The sequence below is a fragment of the Nilaparvata lugens genome, chromosome 5, assembly GCF_014356525.2.
Source record: "Nilaparvata lugens isolate BPH chromosome 5, ASM1435652v1, whole genome shotgun sequence".
Lineage (NCBI taxonomy): Eukaryota > Metazoa > Arthropoda > Insecta > Hemiptera > Delphacidae > Nilaparvata > Nilaparvata lugens.
In genome coordinates, this window is record NC_052508.1 from 52,494,781 (window position 1) to 52,520,664 (window position 25,884).

A 25,884-nucleotide genomic window follows, 5' to 3' on the forward strand; every position below is an offset into this window, starting at 1 on the left:
AACATTTATTTGTAAAAAAACTATTGAACATCTTGAAAGCAACATATTGAACTGGCAACAATAACTTTTAGAGATCAAGGCGCTCTCAGTTCTGAGTTTTGTAAGGTCAAATCTCTTATCAGAGATGAACGTTATAAAAAATGGCATTACGATTTATTGGTGTTTCATAATAGATTTCCTTCATCTTTCTAATGTGTGAGTGTAACTGTGTAACTAATTATGCCTCTGACAAGCAGGTTTTGTAGGTTATGTTCCAATGAATCCATTAACTATAGTCGGAGATATTATTTTTTCAAAACGAGTGAATATGGATATAAACCAAGACAAACTTCTCTCAAAAGAGGTAAGTTCTGTCAGGTATGATGATAAATTCTCAGCATGTGTTCCAATGTCAGTAGGTAAACTCACATTTATGAATTGCTCCTTAGTTATTCTGGCGTTCAATGTACATTTTTTACTGTTTGAATGCAATATACAACTTTATTGAGGTACCGCAATTGGATTGGAAGAGTATAACGCACAGTGCGTGTGACAATCGATCGTATCGCCTTGATATATGTAAAGGCATCATCACAGATTGACATCATTAGAAGTCAGATACAAAAATGTGTTCGATTATTATGGTTGCATTTTGAATAAGATGCAAAAAAAATGGTTATAGACTAGATTGAAGACAAACCCATAAATCAGAAGATCTCATAAGATCAGAACTGATAGATTCTAATAAAATGTAAGGGTAGGCCTATACCTTCAACGCATCATGGTAACACAATGTAGAATTATTCAAACTCACAAGTTGGACAATCATTTACATTCTTGATGTGAGTCATTTCAAAATGATTGAATAAATCACAACAGAATTAATATGCAATCTCCAAAATTGAAAATTGCAAGCTGAGATTAGTATACTTATCCATATATTGGAAAGTATTACATAAAATGAAATTGTATATATTTCACAGAGTTTTTGTAGAGACGACAAATAATTGTTTCCTCTCATTTATGAGAATCAAATCATGATTAAATTTCAAAAATAATAATATTATAACGGTATAATTTCATGCCGGAAAACTCCAATGATAAACAAAAAATAATTAGCCTAATAAAAACTTGTAGTATCCTTTATTATTAAAAACTTTAAAATATTTTAATGACTAATTTCGACCATAGGTCATTTTGAATTTGTACAAAATTAGCCCATATTAGTGAAGTGTTTTTAAATAATAATTATTATATTTTCTTTGATATATGAAATATCAACTGTAATCTGGAAAATATTATTATATTGTCATAATCTGAAGTACGGTACGTTAGGTACCCTTTATAAGTTGATGAATATTTAATTTTTTTATAAAGTTATAGTAGTGCTTTATTGTTAGTGTTAAAAATAAATAAATTAACGTACCGCCACCCCGCTACTTTTTGGTTATTTTTTAAAGTCCTATAGAGCGTCTATTCAAGTTTCCATTAGTCAATATTATTCAATTGTATTATTTGACCATAGACTAGCGATGTACAGCCTCTTCTAATTATTAGAGAGGTGGCTGTGCTACCGTTAGTGCTTCATTCATTGCAATACTATCATGGTCAATAAAGCATGTTTAATTGAGCCTTTTTTTCTATTTTTTTAGTTGACAATGAGCTACTACAGATTCGCAAGAAAAACAATAAGATTTTTCAGCTGATAAGTGCTTACAGAGAACATGGACACAGAATAGCCAAAACCAATCCATTTTCTCTTGATCAATCAAGGTGAGATTATAAAATTATTATATTTTCATCTATGGTAGGCTACTGTTAAGTTATTGCCAATTGATATAATTATTATATAAGAGATATTGGTAATTAAATATTGATCAGTATTTTAGTCTAAACACCACTTATTTCATAATATGGCATCTTATCTTTCAAAGTAAAATAATAAGTTATTCACCTACAGAGAATTAGGATTAACAGCTTTTTTTAAATGAATATTTCAAATTTTTTCTCAGTTCTTGAATACAGTCGTTAAATAGCCATAAGGTGTCATAATTGAGGCATCACTCCTATCAATTGAAACATACAAGCATCATCCAACTCCACATTTTCAAATAAGTATTTAAAAAATAATCGATATTTGCTAGAAATAAGGTACCGGTACTGTTCTTGATTCTACTCGTCACTTCCAGAGTTCCAGATTTTTAATTCTCATTACATTCTTGATTCTTCTACACTAGATCGACCCTTGATTCACTTCCGAACTCTTTCAATTATGGGTTGTCAATAATATCACCAAGAGTTGTTCATTTTCTTCTATCCTGAAAGTAGAATAATTCGTTTATTGTTTCTGTTTTGGAAATGGTTTTCATGTAGTTTTTGTTGAAGTTCTGTTCCAGAGCTTGAAATCGACCGATATTCTTTGAGCCCGTCTGATAAATTCGAATTGAATGGGATTTTGACAGTGGATAATGACACAGAAAATTCAGTGGATCAAATTATTGAGCTGCTGAAGAAAATCTACTGTTCATCTATCAGTGTTGAATTCACATATCTGCAAGTAAGATAATTATTTTTATCAGCGAAAAGTTATCCTTTTACTTACTGGTAAAAGTAAGATAAGAACCATTTTTGGCTTTAAATTTTGCAAAAATAGTTATTTTGACGATTTAAATCCATTTTTGATAGGTATTCTATTTCGCAGAAATTGATTGATAGCCTAGTAATAGAGGAATGGTTGTTCAACTGAGTTGCCTAGAATACGTCAATAATTCATTACCGGTACCTAGATACTGTACAGTAGTTCAATCACAAGAAGAAATACCTTCCTATATAGCTTGAAATTGCAACGACTTTATGGTTACGGGAAACGCTATCAATCAATTTCTGCGAAATAGAATACCTATCAAAAATGGATTTAAATCGTCAAAATAACTATAATAATAATAATTAGTCTATAACCTAAGTAGTACAAAGACAATATATTATAACTTCCCTTACTCGATGGAAAAACATTGTTTTGTAACTAAATGATAGAGCTAGGGAAATGCAGCGATTAAAGAGATTGATCAAAACACTCCAATTATACTACCTATATAAAAAACTCATGGATTACAAGAAAATATCTTGAATTTATTTATGCACTGTTTTTGGTTGGATAATAATAATATTCATTCATAATAAAACACTAGAATATTCTCTTAAAATATCAAATTTTTCATTGTCACACTGTTGATGTTGAAACATGTTTGTAACTTTTCAATAAATTCGTGATATCTTTAGATAATATTCTAGTGTTTCATTATTTATCTATTTGATGGAGCGAACAAATACAATATTCAGAGAAGTTGAACAGGCTTTAGCTCAAAACGTTTTCTATTTCTCAAGTTAATGTCTGTATAAGTTATCAGATGGAAATTACTGAGATATTGGATTTATTCAAATGCTGATAAATTAATAATTACCTATTACTAAACGAAATTATTAATTTGGATTTTAGTTTAATAATAATCATTCTGTATAAGTTAATAATCATTGTATTTGTGAGGCCTGATGCTATACGACGACTCTTGTTGCAGGATGAAACAGAGAGAGAATGGTTTGCCAGCAACTTTGAGAGGCTGTCCGATCAAAAACTGGACCCTGTCATTGAGAAGCGGGCAGCCATTGAAATGCTCAAATCGCAGGCTTTCGACAGATTCCTGGCCACCAAGTTTGTGACGCTGAAACGGTACGGAGCTGAGGGCGCCGAGAGTATGTTCGCCTTCTATGTCGAGTTCTTCAGAGCTCTCAGTGAAGGTAGATAGATTATTTCAGAGAAATCCTTGAGGTTTGTAGACCACATTATATGAGAAAATTATTGAGAAATAGGGAATTCAATGATACAATATGGTTTTATTGATTCATTCACTTTCTTTAATGTAAAATACTATAGTACACAATTGATTAAACATAGTAGAAAATGTTTACTCCCTCTACTAGTGGATGACGACCGTTTTATTGCGAGGAGAATTCCAGCACAACATAGCAAAATAGTCGTATGTGATACTTCTGATAGAAACTTTCAACTGCAAAGTTTTTATTAATTGTGCATCATAATAATTTCCTTCAAATTATCTAGCATACCATCTTACCATATGTAATATATCTACGTAAATTAAAATTATTCATGTAATCGTCATAAAGGGTATACCTATCATATCATAACCCTGCATGAACTGCGGTGTGTGCCAGGAATACAAAAAAATGATTGAAAAGAGAGATATAAAATGAGTTCATGAAGCTTGCATAAACTTTAATAATGAAGTTAGTAAATAAATTGCTTCTTAAATCTGAATAATTGACTGTATGATGGTATCGTAAGGTATGTGAAAAATATACATGTAGACCATAAATTGTATATTTATCTAAATATACATTATGCTTATTGTATACATGATACAAAAGCTGGAAATAAGCTTCGAAAGAAAAAAAATGATTTTCAGCTCTTAGAGTAAATAAATTGTTTCTTACAATTTAAATAATTGACTGCATGACGGTAGGCTATAGACTCTATAGAGTAAAGAGATCGTGTGAGAAATATAGCCTAAATAAGTACAATATTGTAAATGTTATATATTTTATATTATACAATTTACATAATCTAAGCTGGCAGTACAAGGCTGAAAATAGTTGGTTAGTACAAAACGTACAAAGAGAAAATAGTAGGTTATATGATTGTAGGTCTATCAGGCCTATTTTTTTCTTCCAATCTTATTCAAAATCCAAGAATTCCTGTGAAAAATTCAGGAGTTGTTCATGTTGATTTTATCTTCATTTTCCATTTTTCATGATACTCTACTGAGAAGATTGATTCTCTCCTATAATCCAACATAAATGTTGCCTTTTGATTTCAGCAAAGGTTGACGAAGTGGTGATTGGAATGGCTCATCGAGGGAGACTTAATCTTTTGACAGGATTGTTACAGCTTCCTCCAGCAAAGCTGTTCCATAAACTGGCCGGCAACTCAGAGTTTCCAAGCAGCGCCAAGGCTTATGGAGATGTCATCAGTCATTTGAGTAGGTCTAGTATTCAACTCGAAGACTGTCTTTTTGATGATTCAAAAAAGTTTATTTGTTGACTATTTGATATACCATTAGAGTTTCAAAGTGTAAGAAATATTTGAAAGTCACTTAAGAGAAACTGTGTGTTAAGCAAATAGTAGCCTTATGTAGCCAATTTGCTGAACAAAGGTCTTAACAAGATTCTCACTTCTCACTAGACTCTTATCTGCAGAGCTACACAATTCTACAAAAGTGTATTTTTAAAAAACAAATGTTGAATTAATAGTGTATAAGAATTGATACGCAACACAGCTATGCTATTAACTTATTAATGGTATTTGCTGCTATGATAGTAATTATTCTACTCAGCTCTTCCCAAATGGAATAATACGATAAATTCCATCCTACCTACTAAATGTTCTATCAATAAGTGGAAATACATGAACTACAAAATGATTTTTTTAAAAGAAAAACACACATGAGACTACTTACTTACTTACTTAATCTGGCTCTACAGTCCTGGGTGGACCTTGGCCTCCTCTACATGACGCCTCCATACATCCCGCTCTTGTGCTCCCTGCCGCCAGTTTGCCACACCTAGCACACGGAGATCTTCTACCACATCGCTGATCCATCTTCTTCTTGGCCTTCCTCTTTTTCGGATGCCCATCATCCTTTCATCAAGCAGCTTTTGTGGTACTCTTTCATCACTCATTCTTACCACGTGACCCAGCCATTCTATTATTTTTGCTTTGATACACCTTATAATATTTCTTTCGCCAATTGCTTCATCAATCTCATTGTTGGATCTGGCTCTCCAGTTTCCTTCAACGCAGACCGGTCCCCATATCCTCCTGTACATCTTACACACATGAGACTGTCAACTCAATTTCTCATCTTACGCTTTCTATTAAACCACTGAACCAGTGATTAATTCCCCAGATGATAGCCCTTGTTCATGTTATAATAATGCAATAATTAAATTAACAATCTAGATGGTGAGTGTACGGTACAACATTTCTTGACCTATAAATATCTAATTGATTTTCTTGTTTGATTTCAGCCACATCTATAGATATAAAAGAAGGAGGACATAAAATACATGTCACAAGTCTCTTTAACCCTTCACATCTTGAGGTATGTATTTTTGATAGGTTTTACATATTCTATTTTAACAATATAATTTAGTAAATATTGAAGAAACTCCAATATTAGAGATACAACACTACTAAGTCAGATAAAAGTGGAATCACTCATTATTCAATCTCCATTAATTTCATTGATTGAGAGTAATCTGAGCTGAATTGAGTTTCAATGTGGATAATAAATAATAATAAATTATTGTAATTGTAATAAATAGTTATCAATTAGATAAAAATTTCTCACGTACCCTTTTGAAATGATTCATCCAACCACCATAACATGTCTCAACAATTCAATCACTTTTAGTAGCAGCACTATAAGGAAAAATGTGTAGCATCAATCAATAGATTCGACCAGTGTACATTTTGCTGTTATTCGACTAAGTCTATCTTCATCTATTTGAATTAATTTGATCAAATTCCAATTCTAGGCAGTCAATCCTGTATCAATGGGAAAAACCAGAGCAAAATATATGGCCAAACAACAAGGTGGATACGGTGACGGAATATGGGGAGAGCGCATTATAAATTTGCAAGTAAAAAAAATGAAATACTTTTTTTAAAACAACAGGTTTTTACTTTAGAAATGTTAATATAATTTATTTATGAATGAAAACATTGATATTTGTTCAATAATGCTATGCATTTAGCTGATATTTCAAATTTAATCAATTGATTCTCTTTAGTGTAATAATTTAAATCTCTACTAAAATAAATTATCAAATTGCAGTATTCTTTCACACATATATTAAATTAGGCAGTAATTTTTCCATCAAGATCAATACTATTTTTATATTGTACCTAGAAGATCATGTAAATTATGCATTGTCAAACACATATATTTTATCTGTATATGATATATTTTTGATGATTCCTGTACATTATTTATTCGAAGAAGATATTTCAGATGATGTATTAGGAAATTGGTAAAGAATGTAAATTAATTTTATGTATTATTTCATTATTTTATTTGTAACATGTAAGGTACATGGTGATGGTGCACTCATGGGTCAAGGAGTCAACCAGGAAACATTTCTAATGAGCCAGCTACCGTTCTTCGAGGTTGGAGGAAGCATTCACCTTGTAATTAATAACCAGTTGGCATTCACAACGCCTCCTTACTGTGGCAGGGGGACGCATTATGCTACCGATATTGCAAAAATAATATCTGCGCCTGTCATTCATGTGGATGGAAGTAAACCAGAGGTATTTGAGGGATTGGCATGAGTAACATTATAATGTATAAATAATATACCGTAAATAAAAATATAAATCTCAGTACCCTTTTAAATTATTTTGTCACAACATGTTTCGGACATTAATGCCATTTTCAATGTATAAATAATGTATATGGTACGGTAGGGTATAAAGTGAATTGTTTCAACTTCTGAAATGAAAACACAATATATGTTGTCTATCCTACTGAAATGTCAGCCTTCTAATGCTAATAATAATAATAATAATAATAATAATATCGAGTGACCTGGCTGGCTCAGGTCTGGTGTCAGAGTTTTCAGGTCGCAACTGATCAATTTCAGGGCCTCTGACATGACCTAACGACTGGTTTTTAGGCAGCCGGGACCGACGGCTTAACATGTCCATCCGAAACACGGGAGTGGCTCGAGATAAATATCATAGCCTTCTAATGCTATGTGCCCAATATTAACTACCCACCTATGTTGATATTCTAGGCTACTGTAAACATTCATTCTTCTCTGTTAAAAATAGTATATAAATGATTACGGTATAGAATTTTTTCTGTATGTTATCGAATCACTTCAATTACGGTAAGATTATATTTTGTTCGTAGTAGGTAATTATTCAAATTACACTACCTATATTAACTACCTACAAATAATTATTCTGGTTCAATGAGTTTTTGTTTTTATTTGATTGTGTGTGGCTACAACTTTTGTACCTTTAATGTAGCTACAACACTTAAATTTGCTAAAATAAAGATAAATAAATAAATTTCAACTTGCTGCGGTTAGCTACAATAGCCTAGGTTCTATAGGGTATATTGAATTATCGTAACATTACTTACTTACAAAGTAAGTGAAAATTTTATCGTGAGAGCTTATAAAGTATAATAATAATTATTATTATCTGTTATAAATGTACCGTACGTATACCAATGTAGGTAGGCTACCTAGAATAGGTATTCGTAAAATCATTGCAAATAAAAATAAATTTACATGATTGATAAAGGAATATCTATTTATAAAGAATTTTCATATTTTTATATTTGCATGGAGATACGGTATAGTGAATGAAAACACTATTTTAGATGAAAGAATCACTATTTATAAAACAAAAACAATCTTAATCGACAAGCGTAATAATTTTGACTTTTGAATATTTTACCGCCTGAGTTGGAAATGGTTGCAATGCCTTCTAGATCTATCACTTGCAGAAGCGTTTGCAAAAGGATTTTAGGTTATGTTTCCTTTTTCAATTTTCAAGTGGTTTGGGTCTGGGCGTCAGGGCCTGGGAAATTTTCTCATATTGCGAAACGTCAGCAGGTCAGCTGATGGAAAAGCAGGAAAATATCTTTGAAAACCCTGTTAGGTTATAGTTGAGCTCTGTGTTACTTAAATATTTAATATAGTTTAATTTTTTAATAACGGCCTCAAGTATTGTTCAAATTACGTGTTTTTTACTACTCAAGAAACCCCGTCGTTAATTAATTAATATTTTGTGATAATTGGTATTTTAGGGTTTGTGAAAATAGGGTAGTGGGTATCTAGCTCGAAAAGTGTGGGAGTAAATCAGAAATTTCATTGAATATGGCGATAAGTGCTAGTGTAAAAGTGGATTTGGGAGAGAATTCCAAACTGAAAACAGCTAAATTAGAGGATATATCTGTTTGGATTGTGGAAGACCGTGATACCGATGATCAAGTGTTTGAATCAAAGGATGATGACAACTTAGCAAAGCCAGGCTCTTCAGCAGATCAAGTTGAATATGTTTTCCATTCAAAAGGATCCAAGATGGAAAAAGAGAGGAAAATTGGTCATCGTCGTGTTGGAGTAGGAGGTGAGGTAACGTACAAGCGAATTCAAACAACACAAATCATGGGCTCAATTCAACTTGGTATACAACACACCGTGGGAGGATTGGTTTCCAAGCCAGAGCGTGACATATTAATGCAAGATTTTATGACTGTAGAGATAATAAGCTTCAACCCTAAAGGCTCAAATAACACTCCTGCTCATCCATATCAGGAGTTTGTTTTCAAAACTTACGGACCAAATGCATTTAGATATTTTCGTGATTTATTCGGAATCCGGCCTGATGATTTTCTAGTATCGTTTTGTAGCTCAGTACTGCGAGAATTGTCTAATCCGGGAGCAAGTGGTTCAATATTTTACATGACTGCAGACGACAAATTCATATTGAAAACTATCCAGAATAAAGAAGGAAAATTCCTACAAAAATTGCTTCCAGGATATTATATGAATCTCAATCAGAATCCCAGAACATTGTTACCCAAATTCTTCGGCCTATATTGTTATCAATGTAAAACTAAAAACATAAGAATGGTTGCAATGAACAATCTTCTTCCATCATCTGTTGTTCTTCATCAAAAGTATGATTTGAAAGGTTCAACGTATAAGAGAAAAGCTTCCAAAAGCGAAAGACAGAAAAAAATTCCAACCTACAAAGACCTTGACTTTATGGAGCATCATTCTGAGGGCATATTTTTGGATGCAGAAATCTACAACAGTTTGTTCAAAACTATACAGAGGGATTGCCGGGTACTGGAGAGCTTTCATATAATGGATTACAGCCTTTTGATTGGTGTTCATAATTTGGATGAGGCTGAGAAAGAGAAGGATGTGAAGGAACATACGAGGAAGAAGACGGACAGTGGAGATGATACTGATGATGATAAATCTGAAAAGTCGAGTTTGACGGGGAGTGTCGTACATCAGAGGCTGTCGTACGTTGCATCATCAGGCAGCAAACACCCTAGCATGGATGACGAACTTCTTCCAGGTGGTATACCTGCCAAAAATGCCAAAGGAGAAAGACTGATTCTTTTTATAGGTATCATCGATATTTTACAAAGCTATCATCTGAAGAAAAAACTGGAACATGCATGGAAATCGCTCATACAAGATGGAGATACGGTTTCTGTAGTGAGACCAAATTTCTATTCTCAACGTTTCCAGGATTTCATGTCCAAAAAAGTTTTCAAAAAAGGTGTTCCAACGCCTAAAAATTCACCACCTCCAAGGCGCCGAGCTAATGTCAACTGCCCTTGAATCTCGTCTGTCAGGAGAAATATCCAAACATAGAAAATGTTGTCACTCCGTACTTGGATATTTCTCACTAAATAGGAAAAAACTGTGAAATCCACAAGACACTTGAGTGTTGAGTGTTGTGCGCGTCCATATTAAAATTCGATGTTACCAAATTCCACCCAATTTTTTTTATTCGCTGTTGATAAACTTTTAAACTGATTGATTTATAAAGCTTGAATCAATATCCACTTAGTTAGAACCAGTTATTTGAACAGATACGTAAGTTGATTACCGTACTTAATATTTATATGTGTTTATTGAGACTATTTGAAAGTAATCTACAGATACGTTATGAGTTATGAATGTTCATGGATATATTATATTGCTCCTTCTATTTTTATTGCATCTTTTACGTTATCATGTATCAACGTATCCAAACACAGATATACTTCATGGATGTATTCCTTATGGAATAAAAATTTGGTACTTAATTTTGTGCTATCGTAGAAGATAACTGAGAATTATTTATCATTGTATATTTTAATAAATAACGCCCATAAAATAATTGCAATTTCAGTTAAATTATTTTGACTCTGAAAAGGTAAATGCCTACACAAAGCTCAGTCTTGGAACCATAAAGTGAGATCTAAATTTAGCTATACAATGGAAAAGAAAGTTTAACATGTAATTCCTACTTTGAACCATAATAATAAAATTATTCAAGATTTCTTGGGAATTGTTTCAGTTTCAAGTGCAACAAAAATTGATGTTTGTTTTATAAACAATAATATCCTAATTATTTTTATTTTTCAGTTAGTCATAAAAGCAGCTAGACTGGCTGTAGATTATCAAAGAAAATTCCGGAAAGACATTTTCATTGATCTCAATTGCTATCGTCGATGGGGACACAATGAATTGGACGATCCCACTTTTACAAATCCAATGCTCTATAAAATCATTAAAGACTACAGGTGGGTTGCACAATCACTCTTATTGAAAACAAATTGTTTTTTTTCTTGTTAGAAATAATAAATTATTTTCTCATTAGTCTCAACATAATCAATTTAAATTATACTTTTATAAGGCAGCGGTTACCTTCGTGGTCGCGCAGTTTGGCTCTCTTTTAGATAGATTCATGTGTCTGATATCATTTACGAATTAAAAATCGTTTCCTGGGTTCGGAACCCACCTAAAGCTGTGGGTCCACTCATATCACAACATCATCCTTCTCATCACCCACGCATAAGTCTGGAGCTCATGTGTGCATCACCCTTAGCAACAAGTCTAAACTTTTTACCATTTTATTAGCTATCAGTTATTACCATAAATTTTTTTGTGTAGTTGAGAAGTTGATATTGTGGTAATTATTCATAGTGAATGAAAAAGACTAAGAAATTGTCAAAAAACACTGATTTATTGATAATTAGAAAGACCGGTTTCGGATATTACACCATTGTCAATCTCTGATAAACTGAGATTGATTGAGTTTATCAGAGATTGACAATGGTTTAATAACCGAAACCGGTCTTTCTAATTATCAATAAATCAGTGGTTTTTTGACAATTTCTTAGTCTTTTTCATTCACCATTACAATAAATTATGATTACGGTACTCCATTTGTGAGATTTTCCAAGTAAAGTCACCTTTACTTCTGTAATTTCTTTTGAAGATCATATATTGAGGAGGGAGTGCAAGACAAGTATAAATGTATTAAATGAACTATGTAGGCTATGAATGGTCACACCCATAGCCACTACATTTCTCTTCAAAATGTCGTTTGTTCTCCCCCACAGAGTTGATTTTTCCATCCAATTCTTAACTGAAGGAGGTAGCCTATCTATTTCCAACTTCTAGATTGTTTTTATGTAACAAATCCTGTATTATACAGGAAAAATTTCCACTGTGATTTAGATATTTTGCTCGTATTGTTTTTTAACATTAATTCAAAATCGATTCAAATTATTGTTAGATTTCTTGTATCAGTCATTTGAAATGTAGCTAATATTTGAATTCATTCGAATTGACAGAAGTATTCCTGATCAGTACGCTGATGCTCTTTTGGAAAGGGGAAAGATGACCAAACGAGAGATTGATAGTACAATAACCGAGCACACAGCATGGCTGGGAGAGGAACTGAAGAAGGCTGAAAGCTTTGAACCAGAGGTATTTCTTTTCATTTCAGTTCATCATCATTACTTGATTCAAACTCATAAAGTTGTTTGGTTGATCTAATTATACATAAAATTATCCTCTCAGATCAATACGGGTACGCGACTAGGTGCCACCCCGACTACTTGTCCCCTTTTAAAACCGGTTTTTAGGGGACAAGTAGACGTGAGCTTTACCCGTGTACTTGTCTCCTTTCTGTGGTGGTGGCAACTAGTCGGGGGGACACCCTGTCGCGAGGGTGCGAGGTGTCATTGTCGTTTACGGTCATGACTAGTTGGCACCTCCGGTCCAGTAGGTGTCAAGTAGTCGGGGTGACAACTTGACGGCAATGGTATATTTTAACGAGGGTACAAGTAGTCGTCTACGGTCACGGCAACCTATCCCCTCGACTCCACTCCACAATAAATCACCATTCCAGCTGGCCCTTCATTTGAAAGTTGGAAAATGAAGCCTACCTATCATGTTCTATATGAAAAGGCATTAAGATTCCCAATTTTGATATAATAAGATATTTTCAACATCATGTCTTTGTGAGTGAGCCTTTTCAACCATGGTGCAATCAAGAATAAGTATAGAGACAGACTGTATAGAAACAAGTGTATATAAATAATTATTTATCCTCATATTAATTACCAGACTTCATGTAATACCTCAGTTGATAACCAGACTAATAGCTTCATCTGCCATATCATTGATGGATGAAAATTTGACTGTCCTAGCATTAGGCTCAATTTACTCGTAAACGGTGCGTCTGACGGGAAAATATAACTGAACAAAATGTGTTTAGAATTGTGTTCTACATCTGGTTCAGTCATCAAAAGGGCTTATTATTCATTTTCTTCTGTTTTCAAAAGTTTCCTGCACACCTGTTAAGCATGGTGATTCCAGTTCAACCTCCTGTCCATCCAGAAACTCTGCTCATTGTACAATAATCATCATATACCGTTGTTTTTCTATCGTTGCTTATGTCTCTTCAAAGCTGTCTTATCATTTATGATATTTTCCTTCTTTATTTATTTCCTGTATTTTTTATTTTATTATTCCATATTTTTCTATTGTCTTCAGGAAGAGTATTTCAAGGGACGGTGGCAGGGATTCTCGCAAGCTGAGTCAGCAATAACTGTGTGGGATACGGGCGTTCACCTCAACCTGCTGCATCATGTTGGAAAGAAATCTGTCAGCTACCCAGAAGGCTTTGTGAGTTGACAGTTCTCTTCATTGTGAAACCCACTTCAAACTTTAAATATTGATTAAAATGGGAAGACTTAAGAGGAATGCTGAACTTTGAAGACCATCTCACTAGAGAACCTCTGTTCAACTATTAACTATTGTACGCGTCCCGTAGCTTTGCCTCCGTCACTTTGAAACGGCATATAAATGCAAGGTATGGTTCGCGGGGTGATATTCCTACTTTTAAAAAAACATACTCTCCAGAGTACCTAGATTCCTAGATGGAGGAAGCTCCCTACAGACGTTAGATGTTTTTGAACGGGTAGTAGGCCTATTGTAGTCTAGTGGCTCTCTGACGATAGGCAAAGCTACAGGACCCGGACTGTGACTTGGTAGAATATTTTTCCAAGGGGTAAATCTCAGTTCAAACAGAGGTAGATCAGCTGGTGGTTTAAAATCAGAATTAACCTTACTGCAATACATGTGGCTTTATCTGCATGTAATCCTAGAACGAACTGGATCTGTATAATGGTTCAAAGAAAATGTATTAAAAATTTGAAGTTTATTGATGGAAGCGATCTTTAGTAATCGTCGAACAAACCCACAAACGGGCAACTTCTCGAGACTACAGTCATCAGCAAGAACTCACTAATCTCGTTCAATCTTTGACAAGTTATATATTTGTTGAAGCAATTATAGACATTTGAATGAATTGAGTTATCTCTTCCAGTATACTTACAAATTTCAGTCGTGGATCATGATTTCGTGTTGATACTACATACATTACATATTTGATTTACTGTTGGCAATATATTGCTACACAACATATTGCAAAAGTGATATCAAACATATTTCTGTCTTTACTGTTGGTAACACCCTATTGTTGAACATTCTATTGAACTTTTATTCTAATGTGATCATCAATTTTGGAATCGTGGAGATTCATTTGAATAAAGTAGTTTTCAATTGTAAGTTTTATTAGAAATGCATGAGATCAAGGAACTCAATTGTAAGATTAACTTTAAATTGTCAACAATAGTGGGATTTATTTTTAAAATTCAGGAACTTTGTAAGCAGTGTAATTCATGAACAGCATTATACTATTATACAGAGAGTCATATGCATGGGAACCCTTCAATAAATTGGAGACTGTTGTAGATATAATACTGTAACTTTCAGGATAAGTTATTGGTCAAATACTCTACCTTTTGACGTACAACTGAATTTCAACCTCTCATAAGGGGGTGACTTAGGGGTTGTAACTCGAATATTTCAAATGTAAACACCCATTGTGTGGTACATCATTTTAAAGGCCTTTTTAAAACAAGAAAGATGACATCGATAAAAATGTTCTGTGATACTTGTATCCAAAATGGCGGCTGATTGAAGTTTTAGTTTTTAAGGAAATGAGGCGTTTTAACTCAAATATTTTAAATTTTAACACCCATTGTGTGGTACATCATTTTCGAGGCCTTTCTAATACAAGAAAGATAACATCAATAAAATATTCTATGATACTTTTATCAAAAATGGCGGCTGATTGAAGTTTGAGTTTTTAAAAACATAATTGATGAATTCTAATCAGCCGCCATTTTGAATAAAAGTATCATAGAACATTTTTATTGAGGTCATTTCTCTCCTTTTGAGAATTTTTTAAAATGATGTATTATACAATGGGTGTTAACATTTAAAATATTTGAGTTACAACCACTCATTTCCTTAAAAAATAAAACTTCAAACAGCCGCCATTTTGGATACAAGTATCATAGAATATTTTTATCGATGCCATCTTTCTTGTTTCAGATAGGCCTTTAAAGTGATGTACCATACAATGGGTGTTTACATTAAAAATATTCGAGTTACAACACCTAAGTCACCCCCTTATGAGAGGTTGGAATTCAGTTGTACGTCAAAAGGTAGGGTATTTGATTAATTACTTATCCTGAAGGTTACAGTATTATATCTACAACAGTCTCCAATTTATTGAAGGGTTCCCATACGTATGACTCACTCTGTATATATGTACATTCATAGATTCATCGAATCTCTCTAATCGTTTTATCACTCTGTTACAGAACATTCATTCTAATGTGCTAAGAAGTCATGTGCAAACAAGGCTGAAGAAAGTTGCTGAACAATTGAGTCTTGACTGGGCAACTGCTGAAGCTCTTGCATTTGGATCGTTGCTTTATCAAGGTATGCTTTCATTACCTTCATTCAATTTTATTGAATTGGGATAATAAAATAGTAGTCCAGAACTCTTTTACTGTATAACTCTTGACTTTGTTACTTATGACTTGAAACTCTTGATTGCAGTTGATTATACGTTCATATTATCACTGATATAGTGAGAATTGAATTCAGATTGCTAACGAAATCAAATGATATTTCGATCTTCCAACTTCAAAACTGTTTACAAGAGAATAGAATATGAACAATTTTTAGTTTTGGTTTTGAAGATATTATTGGTATAATAATATTTGCAAATAAATTTTACTGTAGTATGCTGGTAATAGTACTTTTATTACCAGTCTTCTTGTATTCTTGATATTATCAGGTTTTTATAAAGTTTTATGAATTTATGTACACACTTCACAGGTGTTGATCACAGTTTTGTATAATAGTATCAGTACGCGTAACAAACATTTACTGTGGTATTCTGTTACTAGTACTTAGCTTACCAGCCTAGCTGTATTAATATTAATCAAATGCTGAATTGTAAATAATTAATTAAAAATTTTTTGTGCGTATTGTTGATTCGGTTACTTTTTTGTAGGATACACCATTCGTCTGAGCGGCCAAGATGTGGGCAGGGGAACGTTCTCACAGAGACATGCAATGCTTGTGGATCAGGATACTGGATTAGTGCATATTCCTCTTAACAATATGATAGAAGACCAGAAACACAAACTAGAGGTTAGCTATCTTTATTACATACTAGTAGGTAACCCGTGCTCCGCAAGGGTGCAATTTCTAACTTGACAGACTGAAAACTTGAATTTATGAAATCTAGACGAATTTAAAGTAGGCCTATAACCATCCTCGGTAAATAAAGAATCTATATGCAAAATTTCAAGTTAATCTGTCCAGTAGTTCAGACTTGATGATGCGTCATTTGTGAATTTCCCATCCAGTGCGTGTATAAGCCAGTTCTTTCCTTTATTATAATATATAGATAATATGTGTGATAAGTCTCTCCCTATTTTTATACAGCTATAATTTCTTTATTTATGAACCAATTTTGTTAGAACTACATTTGTTAGATAGAGCACTCTTTAAGTTTGTGTTTAACACCAATTTTCATTTGTCTCAATTTAAAAACGCCCCCTCTCTTGACTGTGGAAGAACGAGCCAAAATAGCTCCTCGTTATGAGTTCTGGTGATCTGTGGTGCGAGTACAAAGGTGGTGGAGGGCTGAATGAGGGATCCATGCAATACTGGATGCAGAAACACTGAGATATTTCTGAAGAATCGTTGGAACAGAGTAACATGAATGACTACTTTCACGAGATCCTTGACGCAGTGCTTAGGGCTCCTCATGAACATCTCACGAACTCTGTCAACATTCTCTGCTGTCCTTGACGTTGATGGTCTTGCATCTGCGACACTCCCTGTTGTTAGTAATTTGGAATGGAAATTTTCAACAGTTTTTGAATGGATTCCTCGCTCAGTCCTCCGCCATCTTTGTACTCGCACCACAGATCATCAGACCACATACGAGCTGCTATTTCGGCTCGTTCTTCCACAGTCAAGAGAGGGGGAATTTTTAAACTGAAACAAATGAAAATTGGCGTTGAACACAACCTCAAGGGAGTGAGGTTGACAAATGTGGTTCTTACAAAAATGGTTCATAAATAAAGAAATGAAAGCTGTATAAAAATAGGGAGTGACTTATCACACACTCTGTAGATTATATATGATCACTATTCTTCTACTTTGCTTAAGCTATCTCTATTGAACAAGTACTATCCTATTTGCTATCCTATTATCTCGTTAAATCCTCTAATAGTTGAAGAACTAATGTGATTGTCCAAGAATATTTTGAAACGACATAACTACTATTATAGAAGCACACCCTAGAAATTCCTTGGTTAGCTTTGAATAGGCTGTACTTTCTCTTGGTGTGCCGACCTTAGCATTGTACTTAAATGCATATAGCATTTGCATTGTATTCAATTAATTGCATAATGCAATCGCATTGCATTTCACTCGAATTTGCATGAAAAATAGACGATGAAGCTCTTCATAAACCTCGAGTAGGCCTATACTTTTTCTCTCAAATCATTCACTATCATCAAATTATGCAGTAGCTCTTTATAATTTAACAGGTTACAGATCGAGTCATTCAGTATATTTTTCTTACAAAGTCAGTTCACTTGAAAGCAACGTTCTCAATTTAATCAATCTATCGAGATTGAAAAGTATCAAATATGATTATTGAAATAAAAGTACACTACATCAATGAATGAACCAGAAGCCATAGATAAATTGAAAACAAATACCTTATGGTAAAATCAATCAATAAATTTTTTATCAATACAATTATTACAATGATCTATAATAATAGATATACCATAATCTGAAATTGGAAAAGTAAGCTTAGCTTGTACTATTCCTCTTTCAAATTTTAATGCTAATGAAGTCCAAAAAATAAATTTGAAGATTTCATCCCTGGCTCGGTTGCATAAACTATTTTTGAAATGTAAATGCTGATTAAAGACGTCAACCGCTTCTCTACTTGTTTCTCTTTCAACATTTCACTGTCATTTAGTCACAGATAAATTTAATAGATTTTTGTGCAACCGGCAGTCTGATCATATTCTTTTTTATGTTCAACTAATTATTTTCCAGATTGTTAATAGTTTACTTTCGGAAGAAGCCGTTCTAGGCTTCGAGTACGGAGTAAGCATCGAAAATCCGAGAAATCTGGTTATTTGGGAGGCTCAGTTTGGGGATTTTTTCAATGGCGCTCAAATTCAAATTGATGCTTTCGTCACTTCTGGTGAAGGTTCGTATCATTTGCTCTTCATTCAACTTGAAATTTATTCTATTTTCAGAAAAAAGCTTATACAATAAATTTATTTGAAAATGACACATCTAATATCGAACAAGTCTTTTATTTTTAGGGTATGGCCCTTATGACAAATAAAGTTTATTTATTTATTTAATATCGAACAAGTCCTTGTTCAAATAAGGAGTTGATAATAAAAAAATACTTTTTTTGAACACATTACAGTGAATTACCAATATGTATTGGAATATGACAGTTGTCACAAGTTTTGTTACACTCTGTCCATGTCAGGAATTTTTGAGAAATCACTGAACATAGCACATTGATTGACCCTTTTATGGATCGAGACATTTCAGAATAAATATCGTGTGGTCTAGCTGACTCAGTTCTGGTGTCAGAGTTTTCAGGTCGAAACTGATCAATTTCAGGGCCTATCGACTGTTTTCAGGCAGCCGGGACCGACTTTACGTGTCCATCCGAAATACGGGAGTGACCCGATAGAAATATCTTGCCCGGGCCTGGATTCGAATCGGGGGCTCTGAATTAAAAGGCAAGACTAAAGCGCCTCATAGCTTGAAGTATCAGAAATAACTACATGGATAGTCTAATCCTACACGTCTCGTAACTCATACAAAATCCGATTTGTGTAAATTCCTCTAAGCTATCACTTACTTAGAAATAGACTGATTCCGTCGAAAAAGAGTTGAAATTCATTACTTTTGTGGGTTTTCTTCTAGCGAAATGGATGCAGTGCAGTGGCTTGGTGATGGTTTTGCCGCATGGCTACGATGGGGCCGGACCAGAGCACAGCTCGTGTCGACTGGAGAGGTTCCTGCAGCTGACAGACTCCAGTGAGACCCTGCCCGACGGAGAGGATGTCAACTTCCATGTCGCCAACCCCACCACGCCTGCCCAGTATTTCCATCTTTTGAGGAGACAGGTTGGCGTTCTCAATATTATTTTATCAATTTGAACGCTTGTATAATTATATAGTAGTCTTATTATAAGTAAATAATAAGGAAAAACTGTCTTCTCACCTTGTCTTGGTGCAGTGTTGAAGATTAATTAACGTCCTCCCCACCACCTGAGTGATAAGTTGTCAATATTATCAATTAATAAAGTATTTCCATAGGGCTACTTGCATTATTTAATTATTATAGAAATAACTAAATTATGAAGGTTTTATATGAAAATTGCATGATTGCTGAAACTAGTAGTGTCTATGTAAAACAGTTTAAAAGGGTACTAGTTATCTCTATAATACAATGATAATACCGGGTGAGCATAAATTATTGAACACATTTCATAGGTGAATAAAAAAATATCAAATAATAGTAGCGCGCCTATTTTTGTGGCAAACGTTGGTGTACCTGCTATAATTTGTGATGACCTTCATCGAAACACAGTCGGCTCAATGGTGGGGTGACAGAGCCTCAGTTGAGCAATGGCTACCGTGCAGGAGAAAGCTATGTGCGTTCTGTGGTTTCACGAAAGCAAATCGGTTATTACTGTTCAAAGACGTTTTCGTTTAGAGTATGGCCGTGATCCTCCTTCTAACAACTCCATTAAACGTTGGTATCAACAATTTAAAGACACAGGAAATGTTTTGCACATGGAAGGTGCTGGCAGGCCTACTGTATCCGAGGAAGTAGTCGATCGAGTAAGGGAAGCATTTCTGAGAAGCCCAAGTAAATCGACTCGTCGTGCGAGTTTAGAACTTGGCATACCGCAGTCGACAATTGTGAAAGTGCTACACAAACGCCTAAAATTGCATGCGTACAAAATTCAATTGTTGCATAACATTAAAGAAGACGATAAACCACGCCGGTACAATTTCGCTGTCGAAATTCTGAACAAAGTTGAAGAAGATAATGATTTTTTAAGAAAGGTTATCTTCTCTGACGAAGCTACCTTCCATGTCAACGGTGTTGTTAACCGTCATAATTGTCGGATTTGGGGTAGCGAAAACCCTCATGTTGTTCAAGAGATTGAACGTGATAGCCCCAAGGTTAATGTTTGGTGTGCGTTGGCTGCATATGGCGTTATCGGCCCGTTCTTTTTCGCCGAGCCTACCGTGACTTCGTATATTGACATGCTACAAGAGTATGCAGTACCACAAATCGAATATCGACAGCCAAATGTTTACTACCAACAAGATGGGGCACCTTCACATTGGGGTCTACATGTTCGATATTACCTGGATGAACAATTTCCTGAACGTTGGATTGGCCGCGATGGACCGATTTCCTAGCCTCCTCGATCCCCTGATATTACACCACTCGATTTCTTCCTTTGGGGATTTGTCAAAAATAAGGTGTATGCAACGAAGCTACGTAATATTGACGAACTAAAACGAAGAATTGTAGCCGTAATTCAGGACATCACTCCAGAATTAATCGACAATGTATGGCGTGAAATTGAATATCGTCTAGATATTTTACGTGCAACAAAAGGTGCTCATGTAGAAATTTGTTGAACTTTTCATGTGTTCTAAATAAAACTATTTGAAATTGGCTTTTCAATAAATCAATATTCATGTAAGTACACTCATTTGTTATTTTTTTATTCACCTATGAAATATGTTCAATAATTTATGCTCACCCGGTATTATTATTATTATTTACTTTCAATTTAAACTGCTATGTCATTTTATTCAGATAGATTCTTTAACTAGCAGCTGCTGCTAATGAAAAGTAAAGCTAGGTATTTAACTTTTTAGATTGGAATCAACATTTTTGCTACGATTGTTAATTTCCGTCAATTAAAAATTTAAAAACTCTCTGGCATCATCATTCCTATCTATTAAATAATTTTACCACTAAAGTGAAGTATTTTCACCTTCTGCGAAGGCAGTTTTACATTTAAAAACGTTTTTGCTGTGTTTCAAGATTTTTTCCATTTAAATTTTTCTGAATCTAACAGCCGTAAAATGAAGTAATCTTATTCTCGTCTGATATCTTGATAGGTTCTCCTGGCATTGTTACCGTTAGATGACGTTATTTTCAGCAGTTAATTTTAAAATAGAAATACCTGCAACCAGGTATCAATATTTCTACCATTTATTCAAATCATCTACTCTGATATTGTTTCCATGTAATATGTTCAGGGTTTCTCATTTTGAAACACACATTTGTGATTCTGAATAGAGATAAAAGTCTGTAACTTGATCATCTTTATGGATACATTATTAAAATTTTGTAAATAATTTTCTGCTATCGTAGAAGATAGCTGAGCATATTTATTATATCTTCCAATAAATAATGCCTATGAAGTAATTGCAATTTCAGTTGAATTATTCTTAGATTAGACTCTGAACTTAATAATAGATCTTGAATATTGTAATTGTTGCAGATGTTGAGAAACTACAGAAAACCATTGGTCATTGTGGGTCCTAAAATATTGTTGAGACTTCCTGAAGCAACATCACCTCTGTCTGCCATGGAACCCGGTACACATTTCCAACCAGTTATTGGTAAGATTTAATTCCAATTTACTCATTCATTAAAATATTAAAAACACATATTTTTATATATCAATACGATATGAATTCGAATGTTATTTTGAAAAAAGTTCTGCCGTAGCTAAAGATTTCTCATGACTCCATTACATTAAGTTTTTCAACTGGATAACTCCCGGCAAATTTCCAGTATAAGTCTTTCAGTCTAAATTTTTTTCAATTTTTCAGTGTAATATTCAAGTTTGGTTCAGTATCTAATCTACCTAAATTCGAAATTTCCAGTATTCATAATTCTTTAGTAGAAATTTGACTTGGATCGTAAAAGTGTGATAATTTTTGGATTACAATATTAATTTTAAAATTTAAATTAGAGAGAGAAACAAGTTTGTGGTCTAGCTCTTGTTTCTCTCCTAATAATATTTTCATGATGGTCCACCCTCTGCCCGAGAGATGTTGTTACTAAGCGTGGCTGGAGAGTCCTAATTCGACCAGTATTATAAGGTACTGACTGTTAAAAAACTCAGTCAGATATGTAAGTTTATATTAAAAGATTCTTAGCTAGGTTACTGTAAGACTCATTCTTCAACTCATTAACTTTACTTACTTCATTTACATTAGTTATTCATTTGTTTGTTTATTAATATTGTTCTAGATGACGATGATTGGAGCTTAGATAAAAGCAAAGTGTCCAGAGTTATTCTGACGAGTGGGAAGCACTACTACGCTATCAAAAAGCACATGAAAGAGAACAAAATCAAAGAAACGGCCATTGTTCGCGTCGAAGAGCTGTGTCCGTTTCCTACGTGGCACTTGCAACGAGAATTGACCCGCTATTCAAGAGCTAAAGGTTGGTTATTTAATTTTTAGAATTTCCGAATATTTATTTTGACATAATCTTCTAATCTTCCTACTTTTTCTGCATTTTCATTTGTTATCAGTGTTGCCAACGGTCAGTTCTGAAGATAGATTTCACCATTCTTTGAATCTATTCTTGTTTGAAATTCATGTCATTTGCTCAACATGATCTTGTTTAAGTAATTCTTGTGATGTATGCATATTATAACATTCATTTTACAGAGGGACACAAAAAGTATACACTAATTGACAGAGAACGTTATCAGAGAAAGATAACGTACAGCTATGAATCTTACTTGGTATTGTAACTCGATGTTTTTTCTTTAAAGTACCTTACTCTGTCCATGAGTGGCCCACATGGAAACTGTAAGGCCGTTACAGACCTCCGTAAATTTTAGGCCGTTTCAGACCTCTGTAGCGTAGCTTGAGCTACATTCAGTTAATGTACTGTATTTACGCTAGCTATAAAAATCTCACACCATACGATATTTTTTTCATTCTTTTTGTATTTGATCTCGGTTTTAGAATAGCTCAGAGAATATTTGCTGCCCGAGATTCGAAGAGACACCTGTGTTTGAAACAATAGCAGTGACGACACGTATTATGTAGCGTCAGCGACACGCCGCGATGCTACGCCGGTTTAAAATAGACGGATTGATCAGCATTGGGAGATTCTTCTTTTAAAAGCGTGGCTCAAGCTACGTACGGCGGTCTGAAACAATCTGCCAGTGTGTTAACCAAGATATTCACTGAAAGGGTGTACTCATTTTTTGGACCTCTCTGTATTTCATGTTGATATAGGCCTATAATTGTCAGTTTGATTAAAACACGTTATCTTTTGACTGACTGCATTATATATTTTTTTCATTTGTCATTGTTTTTTTTTAAATTTATACTTTGTTACTATTAAAATTTAATGAATCTCCATTTTCTGCATCAAAATTATATGCTCATAATTTATTGATTCAGTGTTGTGCATATTTATAGCAAAAAAATGGTATTTGGAAACAATATTGAAAAATATCATTCGTTTGCTATGAACACAGCAGTGAAACAATAAATTATGAGCATAAAACAACCAAAATTCCTAATAATTTCCTGAACAATAACCTTAATAATTTCCGAAATAATAAACACAGAAAAAGAGCCATAGAGGCATGGCTGAACTTGAATTATTTCCAATCGTTGACTTTTATACAATAATCAACTTCATATTATAAATTATATTTTGGAACACTTCATACGCTAGATTCAAGTTTATATATTACATCCCTGATTAAGCTGATTTACGACTCACACTGGCGCACAAGGAATCTTCCTTTTGCCGGTGTTTTTGCCTCACCTACTGTACTTATGCATGTGAACATAAATTGAATCTTCATTATTTATAATATAAAGGATATCATTTCGTTATTATATCTAATTAAATAAATGTATGTATCTTGGTTTAAGTGCAGTAGCATATACTTATATATATTTTTTGTAAAGCTTTTTTGTATTTTGATTTTGGCAAATAAAATTCATTCATTCATCCATTCAAAAAAATTTTTTTTTCTCAGTTATGGCATGAGTATTGGAGCTACAGGAATCTCTTGAAGTGTTAAGAATGCAATCTTTATACTGAAAAATCATTATGAATAGGAATTAAGAATAAGAATGTTTGATTACTTGATTTATGATCATTCTTGTCATATCCTTCTCCTGATCATTTGCCGTCTTGTTCTAGTTTTCATATGGAGCCAAGAAGAGCCTCAAAATATGGGAGCTTGGACTTTTGTTAAACCAAGATTCGAAAATCTTGTTGGCAGAAAGGTAATTACAAGTTTTTATGGATTAAAAAATTGAATTTCAATTCACATAGCATGAAATAGGTTTAAAATTGATTATAACCTAACGTTATATTAATAAATTTAAAATTGACAAACTAATGGGATAACTTAAGCTTTTTGAGTCTAATACTAGACTTGCTAAAAAAACTCTATCGTCTTTAGATTCAATAACAAAGATATAAATGAACATTTATATTTTGTGTTATCTGTTATCGATTACTATCCATTACTTATCCATACTAACTATAGGACTATTGCCTAACGATTCCTAAGATAAAATTTTGTTTTTTACGTCCATTTACTTAATATCTTTTGTATTATGTATTATACTTTTCCTTATGGTTAACATCAATTATGCTTCTACTGCTACAATGGGAATTGAGATGTGATTTGGTTTTGTGGTCGCGCTGATGAGCTATCGATAAGACAAGTGAGCTTCATATGCCCGTTGTTAGGATGACCACACCTCTAAAAGCCATGAATGAGCTTGAAATTGCTTCCCGGTGGTTCGGAATCTACCTAAAGCCGTAGGTCCACTTATCTCATTACTCACGCACAAGCCTAGAGCTCATGTTCGTATCATCCTCAGAAAAAACTGTCTATATTCCATAGTATTCCTTTCTTGCTTTCTGTCATTAATATTTTTTTTCTGTCAATTACTCTCTAGTTCATCTGTTTCTCTTGTACAGTATATATTGTGAATCTTATGGCTACCTTATAAGATAATTGTATTTCCTTTTCAATATATAGTTCACTTTATCCTATTAAACCATTTACAGATTGTCTATGCAGGAAGAAAGCCGTTACCAGTTCCAGCTGTTGGAATCGGGAAATTGTACAGAGAAGAAGCTGAATTTGTTGTGAGACAACCCTTCCTAATCTAATCCTTTCCTGTCTGTTACCTCTATTATTTATTGTATGGAAATTTTACGAATTGTCTATTTATTATGTGTAGTAAATGTATTATAATAAAGATTTACAGAAAA

The 25,884-nt window shown here is 33.6% G+C and overlaps 2 protein-coding genes across 2 annotated transcripts; both read left to right on the top strand.

The window, feature by feature from the left end:
* LOC111045294 (probable 2-oxoglutarate dehydrogenase E1 component DHKTD1 homolog, mitochondrial) lies at positions 1–25,884 on the top strand. The gene is made up of 19 exons (XM_022330670.2): positions 1–343; positions 1,632–1,752; positions 2,365–2,536; positions 3,555–3,774; positions 4,872–5,033; positions 6,082–6,155; positions 6,592–6,696; positions 7,145–7,366; positions 11,221–11,378; positions 12,435–12,570; positions 13,642–13,773; positions 15,822–15,942; positions 16,523–16,662; positions 18,598–18,754; positions 19,495–19,697; positions 22,109–22,229; positions 22,867–23,061; positions 24,796–24,881; positions 25,678–25,884. Exons 1-19 carry the CDS (start codon positions 220–222, stop codon positions 25,780–25,782), a joined length of 2,754 nt encoding a protein of 917 aa, XP_022186362.2. The 5' UTR covers positions 1–219; the 3' UTR covers positions 25,783–25,884.
* On the top strand, positions 8,514–11,359 carry LOC111045295 (phosphatidylinositol 4-phosphate 5-kinase type-1 alpha-like). Its single transcript, XM_039428698.1, has 2 exons — positions 8,514–10,686; positions 11,221–11,359. The coding sequence occupies exon 1, from the start codon at positions 8,947–8,949 to the stop codon at positions 10,426–10,428; it is 1,482 nt and encodes a 493-aa protein (XP_039284632.1). The 5' UTR covers positions 8,514–8,946; the 3' UTR covers positions 10,429–10,686; positions 11,221–11,359.